We start from the raw sequence: 20,798 nt of genomic DNA on the forward strand, positions 1-20,798 counted from the left end.
ACCTCAGGGGCAAGGAGTAGAACCATAGTGTGTAATAAATCTCAGGACAAGGGTAAAATCTTATGAATTGAAAAAGAAGTGACCAGAATGCCATGCATAGCCCGTGGTGGTACAGGTATCACAAAAAATCCACCTCTTAAGACTACTGCCTTTATTAAATTCTTCCCTCCTAGTTTGTCATAAGTAAGTGGAGAGAATGAAGGAAAATGAAGGAATAACACATTTACCAAAGGCAGGCCTATGTATACAAGCCTATATAACTTGTGTAGAAGTGTCCAAGCTTCCCTGCAAAGGATCTTGGGTATTGTCTTTCGACTAGTGTACTGAGCATTCTATTAATATCTCTAAAATCTCTTTCCTGTCACAGAACTAGAGTTCCCAGAATCCCTGGCATGAGGTAATCGTTGTAAAACTACTTTAGGTCTTTGGATAGATAAATGTTCCATCTCCCATATGATTAACAACCACCAGAGATGGAAGTGGAAAAAAGGTTTTTTTGAAAAAAAAAGGTATTTCTAGAAAGCTTAGTGAAAAAAGTTAGTTATTCATTGCCTAAGAATCTGATAATAGAGCAGAGTAAATTTAGCAGGGTGCAACATCCATTTTCTTCTGCTGAATCAGAATTGAAGAAAGGAAGACCAAGGGCTGGATAAAGCTGAGATTCAGTGGTAGTTTCCATTCTGGGATAGCACCCTCAGGTGAAGGCAGATAAATACATAGGATCTTATATATCCCAAGATACATATCTTATATATCCAGTCTCTTTCACACTGTGTTCTTTATGGTTAGCTTCTCTGTCGTGTGACCAGATTGTTTCCCTCTTGTTTTTCAAGGGTGGAGGCTTGAATTACATACCCTTCAAATTATGCTGCTGCTGAAAGGTAATGGTTGCCTCAGAAGCCACAGTGAGGAAATTGCCATTCCAACCGGATGAACAGACCTTCAAAGGGATATGTTCAGTGGAGTCAGAAGCAGCCAGTCCTGTAAGGCAGGCATCTCTTCATTTTGCCCTGAAATCACTTCTCTAACCCTGTTGTTTTCCATGGCTTGGCAAAAGGGCTTGATGAAAGTCTGCTTTCCCTGCTTCCAAAGGCTTCAAGGTCTCTCAATGGGTTGTACATTATAACATTTTGAAGGAAGAGTATCCTGGATCACCTCCAAGTTCTTGATATCTGCAAGGATCTCATTAATGCTACTGTCCAGCGTCTGGACTCGCAGCTTCTGCCGGCTGGCTGTTTCCTGTAGTTGCAACATCAATTCTTTCAACTGGTTGCTTCTTGTTCTGGCATTGCCAAGATTAATTTCAAGCATGTTCAGACCTTGCTCATTCACAGCCTCTGGTTTGCCTGGCAAAAGAGGAGCAGGAGAATGTATTCTGCCAAACCCATAATTCCCAATTGCTATCTAAGTAGTTGCCTCATAATCCAGAAATCAAACCTTTATAATACTACTTCCTGAACTTCTATTAGCCAGCACAAACCTTTTTCTCAGATTCATCTGGGAAGTGGCAATGTCTGTGATGAATGCATCCTTGAGAAAGGGGGTGGTCTTGCTGATGCTTGAAGAGGCAGTGTTCCTCCCCTTTTTCAAGGAGCCATTGCTAGACCTGACCATTTTGGACAATTTTTGTCCCACCTCCAATGTTCCCTTTTTAAGGAAGGGTGTTGAGAAGGTGGTCATGATGGAGCTTCAGAGACCCCTGGAAGAAGTAAATTATCTCATCCAGATAATCCTTTTTAGTAGGATTTCAAATAATCCTTTTTAGTAGGATTTCAGGCCTGGTGGGACCAAGGCAGCATTGATCACACTTATGAATGACTTAGGAGTAAGATGGGATAGTGCATCCATCCTTGTTCTCCTTGATCTCTCAGTGGTTTTTGATACCACCTTCTCAGTAGTTTTGTGATACCACTCAGTTTTGTGATACCACTCAGTGGTTTTGTGATACCACCTTCTCAGTGGTTTTCAATACCATCGATCATGGTATCCTTCTGAACCAGCTCCATATTTAGAAATTGGGGGCATAGTCTTGTGCTGGTTCTATTCCTTCCTCTGGAATCAGTTTTGGTCTTGATGGAGGGGCTCCTCAGGGCTGGGATTCCTCAGAGCTTGGCACTCTCCCCAATCCTATTTAATGCTTACATGAAACCACTGGATGAAGTCATCTGAAGGCACAGGATGCTGATGATACTCAGCTGTACATCTCCACCAAGGAGGTGCACTGGCTCCCAGTAGGCTTCTGAGTACAGTTCAATGTACTGGTTGTCATCTATAAAGTTTATCTGAGCAATAAATTTGCTATCCTGGTTTTTAGGCATCAAAAATTTTAAGTGGAGTTTTCAACTGCTTTTACTTTATTAAATTCATGGATAATATTATTATATATTCTGTATCATTGATACCTCAACAGAGTTGTCTTTTTGAGATAGCCAAAACAAGTGGAATATACATTTTAATATCCCTTTTGTACTTTTACAAAATACCACAAGACTTCAAATGGTATCAAAAATTATTTCCCCTCCTTCCCTCATGTTCAATAATCAATACATGTTTGTTCTTGTCTATTATAATTGACTTAACCTGGTTAATCAGCTCAAGATTTTCTTGATGCATCCACTAATGAAACCAAATCATGCTTTAGCCATAAAGGGAAAACACTTTGCTTCTTACCTATCATGCGCAAAACATCTTCTAGGAACCTGAGCATGTCTTGGACAGCATTCCCAGTACTGACAGCATTGGTTCTGGCTCTCTGGGATGCCTCAATTGTCTGGAGAAATATCAATATTAGATTGTGATAGCCTGTTGCCATAGCTTTCTTATGCAACAGAAGTTTCTTCAAAGTTATAAAAAGGCAAAGTTAGAAACTTACCTCTTGAGCCATGGAGGCATCCATGTCAATCTTCCTTGCCTTCTCTTGCAGTTCTTCTGCCACAAGTTTGACCTCTTGCTTCAGAGACATGATCCCACTCTCCAAGACAAGCACACCATCCGCAGTCCGATTTGCTTCCAAGGCCAGCCTTCCTATCTCCTGGAGATGTCAATACAAGAAAGAATATAAGAGAGGCCTGGTGGATACTTGAAGAAACACATTTGGTGTCATGCTCCCCGTTGCAAGGCCTATGGGCATCACAAATGGGAAACATGCATAATAGGAAGAGGAAAGCATAACCCCTAAAGCACCCATGTCTGGAAGGAAATCACGACACAAAAGGGAAGACCCTCGGATCATATTAACAACCATTAAAAAAGACAAGGGAACCAACACATCATTTCACAGGGGACACAGTCACACATCTCACATAAGGGGGGCACCCATCAGACAGAACTTAAACACTTAGCAAAAGATCAAGGAAACATCTCCACATTTCCCCACTGAACACATCTGATCCGGACGAAGGCAGAAAGACAAAGGAAAGCACCGGCATCGCCCATCAACCAACTCATTACAGCCTCAAGCACCCATCGAGTCCTGGCTCGAGGGTGAAGAAGCACAACATCTGCCAACAAAGTATAAACAGGGCAACCTGTCAACGCACAAGTATTCCCATCTTTTTTCTTGCATGCAATCCGTTCTAATAAATCCTGAAATCCTTAGACTATCTAAGTGAGTCTGTGGTTTATTTGGAGCGTGGCTGCCCTGACATTTGGTGGCTTGATGTGCAGAAGAAATACATAACTGTAACAATTTTCAAGAAATCGCACAAATCTGAGACACTAACCTCAGAAAATCCCAAGATTGATGGTTCTATCAGATACCCCTTTTATTTATCAGATTTACATCCCACATTTATGCACAAGTTCTAGGTGCCATAAATAGTGCTCCTTCTACCTTTGTCCCTACAAAAACCCTGGGAGATAGATTGGGCTGAGAGAAAGTGATGGGCCCAAAACCTCCCACTGAGTTTTTGTGAACTAGAACAGGAGCCTCCCTACTCTTAGTATTTTTTTCTATCCCACCTTAATCCTAGTAATTAACTTTACCTTTTATTATGGGTTCAGACACCAAATCCACCTTCATGTCTGATCAATATCAGAGGTACATAACCACAGAGGATCTATTGATCATTTCAGTTCCTGCCAAACACTTCCATCCAACCTGTAGTTAAGATGAAACTAGCAATAGTAGCTAAGCAACTCATGTGAGAGTTGGGAAGTTGTCGATGTAAATCTCATTCTGCTGGAATACATTTGGTGGTCTCAGACAAACCAATATTTCCCAGTCTCAATTCTCCATCCACAATATGGGGGTGGTTATTCTGGCCTATTTTACAGGTTTCTTGTAAGAATGAATACATGAAAGTATCTGTGACAGATTCTGAATCATCTGAAGTTATAGCCAAGTAAAGAACAGGGTCTTCCTATATTTGCTGATGAAGTTTTGAATGACAGCATGTTACTCAATCTAAACCTTCAGGATATAAAATCAAATGAAGAAAATCAAATTGCCATCCATCCTCAAGCTTACTAGTTCTTCCATATCCAGATTGCTAACCATAACATATTTTCCACTTCTCTATACCTGATCAAGGCTTGCAGCAATCTCCCTTGCTTCACCAGACATTCTCCTGGCTGTGTCTGCTTCATTAACAGCCTTGCCCAGGGTTGCTTCTACACGCCTCAATTTTTCACGGGTACTTGCAACTTTATTGATGATGAATGGTAACCTTTGCATGGCATCCAAGGCTTCTTTTTGCTTATCACCTACTTGAAAATTAAAATCTATAAACAGAAGGTGGAGAAAAAGAAGATAAATTAAAAAACCAAATGAACACAGAAAATTACCTTATTTGTTCCTCAGCTTTGTTGAATTAACAGTTTCCAATACTTTGAGGCTAAAAGGTTGGGTAGAATAAGGAGGGAAATGGTACAAGACAGAGAATAAGGTGGACTTCAGGCAGATGACTGGAGCCCGATGTTGGGATGTTGCAGTTCTAGAATCTGAATATTGAGCACAGGGTTAAATGGGCTACAAGTTTCCCACCCTCCAACTCTGCATATTCATTGATTTTAGTTGTACCCTGCAGTGAACTCTCAGGACAACTTGCCAAAGGTTGAACAATGAACGATCAACTCTATAATTCAATCCATAATCAAAGTCCAACCCCAAACATTTGATTAGCAGCAGATGTAATACCTTTTGGGACTGAATCCAAAGTGCTGTGCAATCTTACCCACTACTCACAAGCCTCACAATAAACTTGCAACTCGTTTAGACCCATGGACAACTCACCCCTCAGCTTCTTCAAGATACTCTCAACTTCATTCAAAGTCAAATCACCAGCACTCACTGCCTGCTGGGCTTTCTGCTTGGCAAGGTTGACACGAGACAACAATTGAACTGATGACTGTAACCAGACAGGAGGACAAGAGTGTGAAAATTCACAGCATGAACTTCAGTTCCACATCTGTAGTGTGTACAGTAATACAGGGTTTGCCCCCTAGGGACCTTTCACCTAAGACTCAGAGGGTCAATGGTTATTTATAGACCAGGTTCAGACATCTAGTATATTTCAGGAGGTATCTTTATGCCTTCTACTGGGGATTCCCAAGAGTGACATAAACATAGTCAATGTTTTTAGTCCTCATATGGAAACAAAGAACAAACCATAAACATGCCAGTTATAATGTCATAAAAGATCATGATTATGATCTTGGTTGAAGTTTCCTGCTGAATAGTAAATACTTTATGGAACTTAGTAATTTATATTTATATTGATTTATATTGATTACTTACCAATCTGTCATTTTGTCCTTTTTCCAATAATGTTTTGATCTCTTCCTCCCAGCTCCCTGAGTTGCTTTTCAGCTGCTTGTACTCTGTCATGTAGGTTTCTATGAAGCCTGTTAAAGAGTCCACTTTCTGCAGGAGCTGTCTGGCCTCTTCCTAAAACACCAGCGGAGAAAGTGAAGGGAAGCAGTTAAGCAGTTAACCTAGAGAGGGCAAGCCCTGAAATTGACTAGACCATCAGTCTTAACACACAAAATTCAAAGGGTAATTCAAAGTATAATTTGGCTTTTATACTTCTGAAACCTGCATGGTTGGTAATTCTCTTCCCAGTGTCCACTGCTCCCAGGAAAGTCCTGGTTCTTCACTTCTTCTTGCATTATGTTCTTAGGGTACTTCAGAGTTCCCACACTGATCCCCACAATAAAACCCTTTTTTAAAACCAGCTCCTCAGCAACACTTACCCAATCATTTCATCTCAGCTGCACAATCTGGATGACCACTAGATGACAGCCAAAGGATACAACACCCCCCCAGCTCTTTGCTGCCAGTGAGTGGTCAAAAGGTCAAACAGTCAAAAAGTTCAGTAGTAGATGGTACAAAATGAAAGAAAACAGGAAAAAAAATTGTAGTGCCTGGAGTAAGCTGAGTGTTTTGCCTGCTTACTGGAAAAGTGGTGGACATGGTTGACAATGTTGGGCAGGTGGTCAATGTTGGGCAGTGTCAGCCTTGCAAGGTAGACCAGACATGAAACACAACCTAATTCTACTTTATTGTAAGGTTACATTAACAGAATCTTGCAAGTCTGAAAGTACATTTCTCCTCTGGTTCCCTTTACAGTCCAGAAACTAGGGAGGGTCTCTTCTGAGCTGCTTGCCCCACCCACATTCCTGCTGCGGGCTAAGTTGCCTTTTATCTGACTGTTCCCTTAGCTGCGTCTCTTTGCCCTGTCTCCCCCGGTCATTCCGACATACCATTACAGGCAGGACTGGGATCATAGGCAAAGAGACAACTAACCATGGCCCTGGGATATCATGCATTAAGTTGCATAGACAACAGCACAGACCCATTCTGGGTGGACAGTAAACACACGTTGTGGGGCAGCATGAGTTCCTGTCAGGGCAACACAGCAAAGCAGCCTTGTGGGTGCAGCCACAGCTTCTCTCTTTCACCACCAGGATGTCCCTTGTTAAAGAGATGAATATATGAAGTAAAACAAAGACACTTCTGAAAATCTCTTGGCAGCAACCACAATCAATCCACAAACACAAGCCTTACCTGAAAAGAGCTTGTGTCAATCTTTGCTAAACGAGTCAGAGAGCCAAGCTGCTGCTGAGTGTCCTGATAGACCCTGTCAGCGTTAGATGCAGCTTGGCTAGCATCAGCCTCCAATTCCCTTGACAGCAGCGTCAGCTCATCATACCTGCAAATCAGAATACAGCTTTTGAGCCTAAAAAGGGGAAACTCTTCCCCATCCCCTAATGTTTTGATTTCTCCCCATTTTGGCCTAACTCATATATAACCTGGAGAATGCAAAGTCAGGGTAGGGGAATGTGCCCTATATTTGGCTGTCTTACGTACTGGTGATTTTTCTTGGCCAAGAATCCAGATGCAGGAAATGAATCCCATGATCCTTCTAATGTTACTTCAGGAGAAGTTTGCACCCAGGAATAGAACAGGAGATATGCCAATATGATTTTTATTTTGTTGGATTTGATGGATTATGTGCCATCAAGTCATTTTCGACTCCTAGTGACTGCATAGATAGATTTTCTCCAAGGCAATCTGTGTATTTTCCTGGAGCTCTCCTCTTTTCCTCTTTTTTTCTTGCATAGCATTAACCTCCAGAAGCATTAGGAGGTAGACAGAGGAAAGCCCTTTGGGAAACTAAGAGTAAGAAGTCTTTTCTTCATATCTAACTATCTGCTATGTTCAGTCCAGCATATATAAAGAGTTAATAATAAGGTCAATATTAGGTTTCTCAGCTTTGCCTTTTAAATCATTCAAAAGAATTGGGAAAGAGCCATATGGAGAATTCATATTCATGTGAATATCACCACCATCATCATCATCATCATCATCATCTCCTCTTCTAATGAAAGCCAGCTCCCACCATTCTATCATACTCCCTTAATCAAGAAATCGAACCCCTACACGGTGCTATCCATAAAGGAACAGGAATAGTGTTCAACCTTGAATCAACAGAGTGTCCTGCTCTACTGTTTATTTCCCACCTCCCCAAAACTAAATGACTGGCATTATTGCTGTTGAGATAGTAAAAAGTCATCACATTTCAAAAAGAAAAATCCAGCTCAGGACAAGGTACATAAAAGCGTAACCAAAATAACCACAGAGCTGGAGTAAGTCTCCTATTAGGAAAGGTTATACCTTTAGGGATTCTTCAATTTAGAAGAAAGTTAACAAGGATAAATGGAAGGAAGGAAGGAAGGAAGGAAGGAAGGAAGGAAGGAAGGAAGGAAGGAAGGAAGGACATGTAATGATAGGCCTCTCTCAAAAAACTAGAAGCCAGGATCATCTAATGTGAGAGATTTGGGAGAGAAGAAAAGAGAAAAAAATCTTTACCCAGGACCTAGCTAAGCCATTGAGTTTACAGCCTCAAGAAGTTACTACTTTGAATAGCTTTAAAACATATATTTTTAGGTGGGATAAAGCTATCAGTGGCTACTACTAGACATGGTGGTTACATATTTTCTCCAGTATCAGAAACTGTTTGCTTCTTGATATTAGTTTTTTAGGAACATAACGGGGAGGGTGCTATTCAACTCATGTGGTTTTTCCACTGGCACCTGGTCAAGCCACTATGGGAATGGTTGGGCCACCATGGCTCCAAAAGAGCAGAAGTCTTCCAAAGTTCTTCAGTCCTACATTGGAGATACCATTATGATTTATTTGCCTTTAATGGAACATTAAACATGCCTGGAACATGTTTAAAACAGTCCTGGAAAAACATGTCTTCAGTCGGACTTCCTCTTTGCTACAATGACATCCTTTCTATTGCCTTTAAGATTTAGGTCCTCTAATCCCAGATGGAGAGACAAGCAGAGGTTATTACTTTTTATTTTCACTGTTACTACTGCCTTCACAATCAAAAATGGAGAAGGAAAAACTGGGTCAGGGAACTTTAAGAGATGGCAGTGCCTTGAAAGCATATACCAGTTCTTGATGTTGGACTAATCTTGGCCTCATTGTCCCCTCAGAGGGGACAACCTGTCTCACTTTGCAGTAACAAGTCCTCTAATCCATATATAGCTTCCATCAAAATGGTCTGCTTTTAACAATCACCTTAAGATTTTGACCTGAGTATGATGAGACCTGGAGAAGAAGTAGATGATAAACCTGCACACCCATGCAAGCAAGCCCACTTAAACTCACTTTTTCTGGAGCCCTTGCAAAGAGTTAGTCTCAATACTTCCTCCATTCACAAAGGCCTGCAGCAATGCCAGTGCCTCTTGGGAGGCATCTTCTGCTGCCCTGACTGCTTCCTCAATGGTATCTGCTAGCTGCAGGTGGCTGAAAAAGAATAGCAAGAAACAAGTTGGTGAGAGAGTGAAGCTATTCATGGGCATCCACCATCCCTCTTTCTCACCCAAAGAACATAGGATAACCCTCCCTCAAAAATAGTCATATTCAAGCTCAGTTAACTGCTAGTGCCTACAAGACATGCCCTTTTTATTTTCTTGGCAAAAACATGAAGCAGTTCACCATTGCCTCTGGATATTTTTTAAACTACTCAGTCTAGCTTACAGCCCTAAGATTTTCTGGTGGACAACTTCTTAAAAGGTTGTTCGGTTGATGCTTTCAAAATGAGGCCTTGTGCCAGAAACAGTGTTTGACAGCCTGGGGTAGATAATGATTGATTCACCTGTTTGCTAACTTCATGGCTTCTTGGGCTAGGATTAAGAACTTGTTCGAACCACTTCCAGGGACATCTGGAGATGGAACAATCTGAGGGGGGGAAAAGTAATATCAAGATGTGATTCCATGAAGTAGAAGGCTCTTGTAATATTCTAGAACTTGACACCTTTTAACATAGTGATTTATAATTTTGCCTAAGATCAATCTGGCTCTCTCTCAGAGGTACACAATAAAAGGACATCATTTGTTCCAGACATACAGGGGAGAGCTGCAACAATGCAACTGATAAGGGCATTCTCTTTATATTCAGCTTCTGAATGGAAATCCCACTAACAGGAGATATAACTCCATGGTAGAGTGTGCTGAAGACCCCAGGTTCAGTTTCTGGAGTCTTTAGTAGAAAGAATCAAGTAAAAATTGCTTGAGACCTTGGAAAACCACTGCTACTAAGAGTAGGCAACATTGGGTTACATAACAAAGGCAGCCTCATACATTTTCTGGTGAAGATTGGGGCATTCCAATACAAGTTGCTTCTATAGTGTTGTTGCCATCCTAAAACTACTTCTCTCTGATTGGCTTCCAATGCATTAAAGATGCTTTGTTTATCCAAATAATGTGGATATTTCTAATATCACTCATATCTCTTCCATATAAACATGGAACAGAAGAACTATGCTTGGCAATGCTGTTCCAAGAGGAACAACATTTGTTTCCTTATCTGCAGTCCCTGATACTGAGTAGCATAGTCTTCAATGGCATAAATTCCACAAGGATGTAAAACATTCCTCAAAATGCAGGTTCTATAGAGATCTCATACACTTTTCTACAACTATGTTACTCCAGTGTGGTGCCCATGAACTGCAGTGTGCCTATAGACCTCTCCCTTGGTGCCTCCAGCCTCAAAGTCCAAAGCAAAGAAGGTTGTATGAGGGTGGGAATGGGGGCAATTAGCTTTCTAGAAGCTTCCTGCTGCTGTTGCCACCCTTAAAATCCTACAGAAATGCCAACACTAGGCTGAAATTGCCCTCCAAATGTCAGAGTTGGGTCTTGGGGGGTGGGGGTGGGACACAATGGGAACAGGGACCTCTTGGAGGTCTCCCATTCCCATATTTATTTTTAAAGTGGGAAGCGGGCTCCATCAAAATACATCCATTTTGCCACTGATTTTTGGCAACACATTCTTAAAGTGCTAGGGACTTCATGAAAACTGTTTGTCATGGTTATTCACCTCTAGTTTACAATATGCTCATGCTTTCCAAATTTCAAATATGCTTACTGACCCAAAATAACTGAACACCTTTATGACAGATCCTTAGCAAAGTGACAATAACAATACTAGATAAATGATAATTTTATCCTACAAGGGAAGATACTTGCCATGCCTTCTATCTTTGCATTACTCTGATCCAAATCCAAGCAAGCTTTCTCAACCAGCCTCTGGACATCTTGTATCTGACTCTTGTACTGACTGTGCAGAGAGTTCACCCTACTGGTTATTTCTTTTATCTCATCCAGATGATTCCGGTAAGTGAACTCTTGGGATTTTATCTTAGACAATCGGTTTCCCAAGGCCCTGTCAGTAGCTTATGTGTCATACGAAAAGGACAAGAAACAGATGAGAACAAGAATCAGCATAAAGCATATTGAAATAGAAATGAAGGAAGTATATGGCTGGTTCTAGACCGATCTGACAAGCAGATAGATTTCATATGATTTCTGGAAAATCCCACTTAGAAAGACAATGTTCTCCAGGACATCTCATGTTGATAGATAGGAGAAGGGATAGCTGCCCACTGTTCATCATTAATAGAAACTAAGTGGACAGGCCATTTTAATCCTGTTAAACAGATTTACCCCCAAACTACACATTACCCTTTGTATTAGCCTGATAAGGGTTGTTATTGGGATCACAGAAGATAAGAAGGTAACTCTATTCTCTTTAGCCATGTTCTAGCCAAAACATGTCTTGTCATCTGATACTAATGGGAATATTTGTATTAAAACCAGTTTGTATTAAACCATTTGCATTAAAACAACAGCCATGGCTAAATGTTACACACATTACATACAAGATATTCTTTGGCTCCCAGTTAAAAAGTTTCTTGATGGTACATGGCTGGAAACACCCATCCACAGTAATAGTAACACTTTTATTAATTCCTTCTTTGTCATCCCTGCTTTGAAAATGCACAAGTTTCAGAAGAAGCTGGAAAATTAGGAAATCCATAAACTGTTTTTTTCCCCAATAAAGTTGCATGCTCACATTTCAGCAGCTTTTTAAATAGACTGCTTTGTTTATTTGTGCCTTACCATGGCCATGACTGAGCCAGGATTAAACACTGCTGAATACTACTAATTCCAACAGAACATGAAACATCTTTAAAGCATTCCCATTAAACAACTGGAATGAAATGGAATTAACTTTGGCTGGCTTCTACTCTCTGTAATGAACTGGAGAACTGTTGAATTGTCTTAAACTTTTTTTAATGGTTCAGTACATATTTGAGGAATTATGAAGCTCCATGCTGATGAATGCAGAAAAGGAGTGGAAAAAGCCATTTCTCGGGGGACTAATAGAGGTTCACTATGGCTGGATTTCCTTTCTGTAGGAGAAAAGGCCATGTGGTGTTTTGCTGAAGATGGGCAGTTCGTGACACATGGAAGCTGAAGCTTGACAGAGAAAGAAAGCAGATCCTTCTCTGCTTGGTGACGGTCATCTATCTGTCTTTGTGTGAATGTTAACAGCTCTTGGTATATTTTAAAAGAAAAATTAAGCGCATCATGGTTATTTTTTAAATATAATTTGGATGAATCAGCTCCCACTTTGTTTCTGTAACATCTGTTCTCTCTCCAGACCACAAAGGGATTTGGGAAGACATGAGTTACCTTGTAAAATCTTTGCATCTCTCAAAATGCTCTGGAGCAGCTCCTCGGCCTCCCTCATTTTCCTTTCTAACTCAGCATTATCTGCTGGCTCTCCACTTGCCAGAACCTGAGAGGCAAGCATTTCAAGTCCCTGCAGTTGCTGGAGGTATTGATCTACCTGGAAACAAAGCAGGCTAAAATGAATAAAAAAACATCACTAGAAGTCACCCAGGAAGTAACATTCAGTACTTGACTGGTGAGTCCAGGGCTCAAAGGAATCAAAACTCACATATGTGTAACTTTTATTTCAATTGCTCATTGGACTTGCTTATTCAGTACACTCATATTCAACTCCTAAACCAGTGTTTTTCAACCCTGGCAACTTTAAGATGGGTGGACTTCAACTCCCAGAATTCCCCAGCCAGCCATTCCCCAATGCTGGCTGGGGAATTCTGGGAGTTGAAGTCCACACGTCTTAAAGTTTCCAAGGTTAAGAAACATTGTCCTAAACACTCAGAACAATTAAAATGCAATTACTGGGATGTCTCTCACTTCTGCAGGGCCAAATGCAGTTAATTAACCTTAGAACTGGCTTATTGTGTGCTATTCATTTATGTGGTTGGCTGATTAATCATTGATTAATCAGGTTAAAATCTGGATTGGAAAAACACTAGGTATTTTTAAATATTTTTACTTTTTTAAAAACCGAACAGATGCCTTATTAGTAGAGCATTTCACCAACTCTCCTACACAGGATCGAGTGCCTCTTCCAAAATGATGCCTATTGAACATGGTGTCTTATTTAAGAAAAAAATAAGGTTTTATTTCTTCTGAATGGAATACTAGTTTTGCTCATAGTTGCAAAGGGGCACTGGTTAACTTTGTTGCAGATGCTAACTACCGTAACTCCTTCAGGTGTCTTACAGTATGACCAAAGAATGAAGGGCAAGGGAGGGGAAAAGATTTTCATACAATCAACTGATATAACGATGGCACCAAAGTACCAAGAAGAGAAGCCAACCTGATCCTTCACTTGATTGTAGCAGATTGGGCAACGGGTGTGTTCACAGCTGTGCCCTTCAAATCCTGGCTTACAAATGCAGCTCCCATCACTGTGACATTGTAGGGGCTCAGAACCTACCGAATTGCAATTACAAGCTACAAAGGGTGGAAAAAAGCAGAATATTTAGAGGTGGGCTGATCAGAACATGTCAACTGGAAAAGCAATTTCTCTTCCTGTGAAAGCAGCTTACTTCAACCTGGCAACCCCCAGACACTCTGGGAATACAGCATCCAGAACATTCAGTCATGCAGTCATTCATTCAGTTTATAAAGCCACCCATTTCACTTTTACATGACTCTAGGTAGCTTACAATAAAACAAATAAAATACATAAAATGCACAATATAATAAATAAATATATAACACATAGCATCCAGGCATTATCCAACCAATCATCCACATAGCCAGGAGACAGGCTCTATCCCGTGGCCAGGGCCCCAGTGTAGGGCACAAAACCAAGTTTTCAAAGCCTTACAAAAGGCCAACAGGGATGGGGCCAAACAAATTTCAGGAGTGATGATATTCCAAAGGGCGGGTGCCATGGCAGAAAAGGCTTTCCTTCTGGGCCCTGCCAGCTGACACCCCTTAGCTGACAGTACCCAGAGTGTGCCTCTCATGTCCTGGGTAGGATGGGTAGAGACAACTAGGGAGAGATTTGCACTCAGCAGTGCCAGCAGCTTGGAATTTTGGCAGCTGCAGACCCAATTCATCTAGAGGACAGCAGCTTATAAAAAAACATACTAACCCTAGTATGTTATCTTTGATAAAGACAAATAAGTGTCAAATTATGAAAGTCAAAATAAAAATACCAAGGGTAGATTATAAACAGATAATTCAATTTAGTTTTGGCATGCCATTTATCTATAACAGATGGCAGCAGCAAGGCAGCCTTGGCTTATATCAAAAAATTAGCCAGGGACGGACCTGATTAGTACTTGGATGGAAGATAACCAAGGAATGCTAGGACTGTAGGGTACTGTAGACAGGGAGGCCAAAAAACATTTCAGAAGGTAATGGCAAACTAATTCTGTATTGCTGCTAAGAAACCTACGTGGGCTGTGTATGTGTATGTGTGCATTTAATTCAATTTCAGTGGCACCCAATTCGAGACTGACTCAGGGTGGGCTCACAATATAAAAAACAACACAAACGCAGTAAGATAAATTAAAATTCAATAAGGGAAATAAACACAATGGCAAATCTGGGTATCTAATACCAAAACATATACAAGATATGTTAAACCCAAACGTACCCGAGAGTGTAAAACATTTCTTTTTAAAGAAAATTTAAGACAACTCATGGCCTGCCAGCTGATTATCCCTGCTCTAGATTCATTTTTATATAATGTTTTCAGGAGAGCACCAGGAATCAGGAAAGAACACATTACTATAACATGGCAAGAGAAATACAAGATCAGAAATAGGATTCTACTATCAAGGCAGCACTCTGGATAACTGTTGAGGGCATTGGGAATGGCCTTGAAGGACAGGAGGAAGAACCACTACCAAAGCAACAGTCAGGTACAAGGGGCTTGAGCCCGGGCCAAGAAAATATGAGAAAATGTCTCAGACAAGCCCCTCCCTAGTTCACATGAAGATAAAGTGAAGGATGGGAAGATGTAGTGGGCAGAAGGAATAACCTTGAGGAACAGGAAGAACCACAACCAAGACAATGGTCAGATAAAAGAAATTAGAGTCCAAGGCAAAAAAGTAATTTCAGAAAGTGTCTCAGACTTGACCCTCACTAGTTTTCTTAATAAAGGCAGGGAGGGGGAAGGTGCATTTCATACTTGCAAGATTCTGTTACTGTAACCTTATAATAAAAGTATTATTAGCATTCATAACTTTGGTTTCCTAGACTGGTCTACCTTGAAGGGCTGACAGAAGCTCAGATTTGCAAGATTTTATTACTATAGTTGCTACGATAAAAGTAGTCCTGACCTAGAGGGCATTGGTTTCTTAGTCTAGTCTACCTTGTAGGGCTTACAATAACACATTCAGAATGTCATGCTACATATCAGGGATGCTGTAAATTGAGATTTGAAAATTAACTTGTTACTTTTATTTATTGTCCATCCTGCCTTATTCTGAGGTCTCAAAATGGGTGTTTCATACCAGATTCCTTCCATAGACCTTCAAATCCCTTCAATCCTCACAGTACAAACAACAACAAAATGGATTTAAAAGAAGTAGGGAGGGAGAAAGGAAAAAGAAAATTACTCAGTATCAAACTCAACAATGACCAGAAACAAATTAAATAAACAAGTCTAAAGTAAACGCCAACCTGTGCAGGTAGAAGAATTAGATTCTTCTTTAATAGGGAAAAGGGGATAACAGAAGGAGCAACCTCTACAGTGCATGTTGACATGAGCCATACTATTCTTCTCTAGACATTCCAGCTCAGTAAACCACCATCGCTGATAAAATGCTTGAGACTAAATGAGAATTATTTTTCCATTATTTATCAATACCCAGAAGACAACTGAATGGACATAATTCGTACATTGACCAATGCTGTCCAGCCTTTAGATACTTTCTCAGGGTTGTCCCAACCCAGGGAAATAAAACACATGCAAAATCCAGAGCACCGCCCAATGGTATTTCAGACCAGCAAGGTATATTAGTGCATGTTTAATTCTCTCAGTAATAGTTTCCATGTCCACCTATGCAAGTCAATAACTAGCCCTAGGAGACAGACCATTCAACTGGCTCTCCAATACATGAACTTCTGACTATAGGGGCAGTTATCCAATTCATAACTCTCATGGGAAAGTTATACAAGTAACCCAACCATTCAAGACATTGGATGTAACCAATAATTTTGGCCGGCATTTTGTGTTGGAAACAATTTGTAATTAGCCCTTTAGTTGTCCCTTAATTGTCCTTGTACTGGTTTACCACCATTCTTTCCGTATAATTCAGATATAACTCTCTGGTTATATTGATTTTGAAATCAACTTCATTTGCGCAAGATGATGATGTACCTCGGCATTTCTCTGATGGGTTTGTGGATAAAGGTTGTCCAAAGAATCCATCCTTGCACTTGCATTCCCCTGTCAAGTGGTCACAAGTCCCTGAAGCATTTGGGTCAGCAGTGTTACACTGACATGGTTGGCAGGGTCGTACTGGTCCACTTTCACCCAAGGGGTCTCCAAAATAACCATTGGTGCAATACTCACAGCGAGAACCTCGAAAGGAAAAGATCAGTGAGAAGCAAGCAGAAGAAGTCCTGAGCCAACAACACAGGAACACCCCCTGAACTCTACCTGGAACACAGAGCTCTATAGACCCCCACATTCTCTAATCAGTGGGATTCTATGTCCACACAAATGGCTCACAAACTTGACATTCAGACAATAAGTTTGAATTATTTCCTGAATTCTTTCTCTTAACATGTGTAATCCAGGCTACGGAAAGGGCCTGCGGTTTCCACACTTTTGGCTAGGAGGATATGTACATGAGTGCTTGGAACAAACCATTGGGGTGATGGGAGCTTTTTACAGAGTATGTAAAACAAACTCAAATGGCTCATTTTTGAAAAACGGTTTCAGAAAGAGAAGCTTTGAACCGCCAAAGTTAGTGGGGAAGGCAGGGATGCTCAGAGCTTTACTATCTGCTGTTTGCCTGCTATAATTTCTCTGCTGGTTTTTATAATACGCACTTGCAAGAGCAACTCTTCTACTTGCCTTCAGTTCCCCCCAGACGTCCAAGAATCCCTGCTGTGACCCTTGCCTGTTTTAGCTTAACCTGATTATATCAACACAACAGAGTTACATGAGGAAGGCCTAAAACAATCCATTGCAACAATAAGAAAATATAAATACCACAGTGAAGTAAAATATTTGAACACATGCATAAACTCTTTCCTAAAACCACACACCACAGCGAAGCCATCTTGTTTTTCTTGACGATTCTTTTACCTTATTATTGTTTTCAGTGCATTATAGGGCCAATCATAAATTGTCTACCAGGACTTGTAGAACTTGAACGGTGTGTTCAGCTGCCAGCATGGGCGAACCCTTGATGTAGTATAGCATCAACCTGGGCAGTGAAGTACCTTTCTTTGCCTACTCAGGCTAGAATTGGATTTTTTTGAGGTAGGAAGAAATCTGCAAGATATTTGCATTCCAACTGACCAAGCAACAATCATGTTTCTACAGCCTTTGTTTTCCAGTTCTGATTTCTAGCTTGCTTCTTGATTCACCTTCTTGAGATCTAACATGACCTTTGTGTACTGAATTCTGCCTTGCTCCTCACCCTCTGTCATTCTTACTGGTTTGTCCTTAAGGTCTCACAATCGTTGACTGCATTTGAGGCATACAATCCCCTCTTCAAATTTGTCCTATGTTTCTGGTCTATCACTTGAAACAAGTTGAGATTTGTAAGATGCAATGCTCTTCCATACAAAATACTTGCTTCCATAGAAAACTAGATGTCAGGGTGAAAGACTCTTGTCTAGACTTTTCCCATAACATACTAATCTGATCTTCTAGGAAATAATTTAAATGGAGGCTGTATTTAGTCCTGGATCCTAAACCCTAACTTCTACTCTGAAGTGATTCAGCCCAGTCAGAGACCAAATATTTCATAGATAGTAGTCTAGTCATTCAGCAGAAACTGGCTTTGGAAGACAGGATCACGATCAGCTGCATTCACAGGAATTTGCACAGAGAAAAGAGGCGGGGCTTGTGTTGCGACAACCCAGTGCTTCTGATTCCAGTCTGACTCCCCCTAGACTCCCTCCCCCACACAGACATCACTGGCCACTACTGAATTTCTAAAAAGCAGCATGGAGAGAATGCATTTGGAAGAGGAAAAGTGGTAAATAGAGGAAGGTTGCGTAACAGTTTGTTTGCTTGTTTATTAGATTTATGTTACCGCCCCTCTCCCCCAGTGGGGGACTCTGGGCAATTTACAATAAAAAGCTCTTATCTTATTGACCCTTCCCTCACCCCATCCAATGTTTAATCCCCAGTTGCTGCAAGGATTTATTTGGGAATCCTAACTACTGAACAGGATGGTATATTCCTCTCTTTGCTTCTATCACTTACTCCCTCTGCAGATCTGCAGAGAGTGACACCCCCAGGCATGTCACTGGGTGCCTTGTTTGCCCTGCCACGTATATACAAACACCCGCAACCCCTTTGCTAGACTCCTGCCATTCCCTTGGGGAAAAAAAAGGATTGTCAGAAATCAGAATATGAATCCTACCACTGGTTCCTGGAGGGCACTTGTTACAGACAATTTCCTGGGTGCCTGGCAGGATCAAGCAACCATAGCCACGTTGGCAAGGGCATGGCTGGCAGTTCTGTGAGTCCCAGGGAAGACTGTAAAACCCAGTTGGGCAGGCAATACTTATGTGCTCCATGTTTTGATCTCCAGAATAACACTCTCCTGAGCAGAGATGGAAAGAGAAAAGATAGAGGATTTGGATGAATGGAGTCTTGTATCAGAACCCAGCAAATTCTTTCTTTTTATGGAGAAAAGTTTGAAACAGATGAAATCAAAATGAAAAATTCTGAAGGAAGAAAACCCTAAATATAGAACAGATCTTGATGTATCTGAGCAAGCATATATGGTACAAATAAGTTCTAAAGCAGCCATTTCTGAAGAATATAAATTCACCTTTGAAGAGCAACTACTTTCTTTCATTTTGTGTAGATGGAATACTCCCATTAATTTCTCAAATGGTAGCTTATTATAGTTATCAGCCATACCTACAGAAAATGATACAGAAGAACTATTCATTCGTTGAATCACAGCTCTTTCGTTCCTGAAAATTTTAGGATCTAAAACTCAGGGACAAGCTTGTTGCTTGCTGATGCTCAGATAGATGATGCCTGTTCCTGATCAAGGCTCTATGGAAAATAATCACTTTTTATCAACTGATAAAGTATCAGGAAATGCTTGGGAGAGAAAAAATAAAGGAGCAGCTGGTCTCAGTCCCAACCCCAAATGGCCACTTTGACATCCAAGGAGCTGCCTATCAGGTAGGTTATTTTGTGTAGGAGTTTATTCCCTTGCACCATTATAAAATTTAAAAGAACATCATTACATAAGAGCTAATCATACAGAACACTAGCAGGTAATCATGTCTTGAATTTTGGGTGGGCAATGACAAGAATCTGAGCTGTTAGCCCTTTCACTGAATATTTTAAGCAGAAACTCTCAAGGTTTTTGCAGAGTTTCTTCACAACCAAGGAGGTTGATCACATTAATGAGTGTGACTCTATCTCTAGTTATCTGAAATGGGGGACATACAATATGGAAAATATGTCCTCATACCCAGTCTTCCATCACAAAGAAAATATCTCCTGATCACTATATAGACTGACCCTACAGTGATTTTGACATTCTTGCCCTTCCAAATAAAAACAAGTGGACAAAAAAAAAGCCAACTGTCCCCCATGACAGACCCTTAGTCTGTGGATTCTCTTACCTGTTTCTGTATCACAGGTTTCTCCTCCCTGGCACTGACACAGCACACATTGCCTGAAGGCCCCAAAGTTAACCGAATTCTCTCTCTTGTACCCTGGAGCACACTTCTCACAGAATTGCCCTTGGTATCCAGTTGGGCATACACATTGCTCCACCCAGGGGGCTGGAGGGCCAGTGCCTGGCTGTGCCGAAACCAAAATGACATTACTGAGGTATCCTGTGCCTAAAGGAACAGAAAGTGATTGCAGGGAATATTCCGGGGAAGAAAACATGACAAAATTAGGCAATGGCACCTGGATCATGTCTAACAGAAAATAGAATATGTCTAGGGATGTGCAGAAATCTATTTCCAGATGTCTTCTACATGTCTTCATTCAACATTTGTTCTCTCCTATTTCTGCATTAATCTTTTTTTTTAAAAAAGATTAATTTTTTCAAAAAATAAAACTAGATACATATGAATGTTTAAACTTTTCCAAGTATTCTCTGACAGTTCTTCTCCAAACTGATGTTTCCAGATGTGTTGGACTTCAACCCTCATAATGTCTTTGCAGCATGTCTTTGGCGCTTCAGTTAAATAGGAAAAGCCCACCCCCATCCCCAGGAAAATACTCTGCAATCTTCTGCATGTTGTAGAAGTTCTATGCTAAAAACACAAAGCGAATCTGTGAAACTTTCTGTGAACCTAAAAATGATTAAAATCATAGCTTTAGTTGGCTGACAATAATCTGTTTTTAAAATGTTTTTTTATTGCTTTGTGTTCTTTCAGATTATAAATTAGGACACAAATTTTCAAATAAGGAATCAGAAAAAGAACGATCTATGAAGAC

The 20,798-nt window shown here is 40.7% G+C and overlaps 1 protein-coding gene across 1 annotated transcript in view; it reads right to left on the bottom strand.

Moving 5' to 3' along the window:
* Positions 1-537: 537 nt before the first annotated feature.
* The window catches only part of LAMC2 (laminin subunit gamma 2), a 50,489-nt gene continuing 30,228 nt past the window's right edge, over positions 538-20,798 (bottom strand). Inside the window, exons 9-23 of the mRNA XM_063300165.1 lie at positions 19,970-20,191; positions 18,742-18,924; positions 16,515-16,718; positions 13,491-13,627; positions 12,491-12,647; positions 10,982-11,187; positions 9,612-9,694; positions 9,122-9,259; positions 7,007-7,151; positions 5,738-5,887; positions 5,234-5,348; positions 4,523-4,722; positions 2,873-3,031; positions 2,671-2,770; positions 538-1,346 (exon numbers count right to left, since the gene is read on the bottom strand). Coding sequence (XP_063156235.1) covers positions 1,096-1,346; positions 2,671-2,770; positions 2,873-3,031; positions 4,523-4,722; positions 5,234-5,348; positions 5,738-5,887; positions 7,007-7,151; positions 9,122-9,259; positions 9,612-9,694; positions 10,982-11,187; positions 12,491-12,647; positions 13,491-13,627; positions 16,515-16,718; positions 18,742-18,924; positions 19,970-20,191 — 2,450 coding nt within the window. The 3' untranslated portion in view covers positions 538-1,095. The remainder of the gene's footprint in view (positions 1,347-2,670; positions 2,771-2,872; positions 3,032-4,522; positions 4,723-5,233; positions 5,349-5,737; positions 5,888-7,006; positions 7,152-9,121; positions 9,260-9,611; positions 9,695-10,981; positions 11,188-12,490; positions 12,648-13,490; positions 13,628-16,514; positions 16,719-18,741; positions 18,925-19,969; positions 20,192-20,798) is intronic.

The sequence above is a fragment of the Candoia aspera genome, chromosome 3 (assembly GCF_035149785.1).
Source record: "Candoia aspera isolate rCanAsp1 chromosome 3, rCanAsp1.hap2, whole genome shotgun sequence".
Classification (NCBI taxonomy): domain Eukaryota; kingdom Metazoa; phylum Chordata; class Lepidosauria; order Squamata; family Boidae; genus Candoia; species Candoia aspera.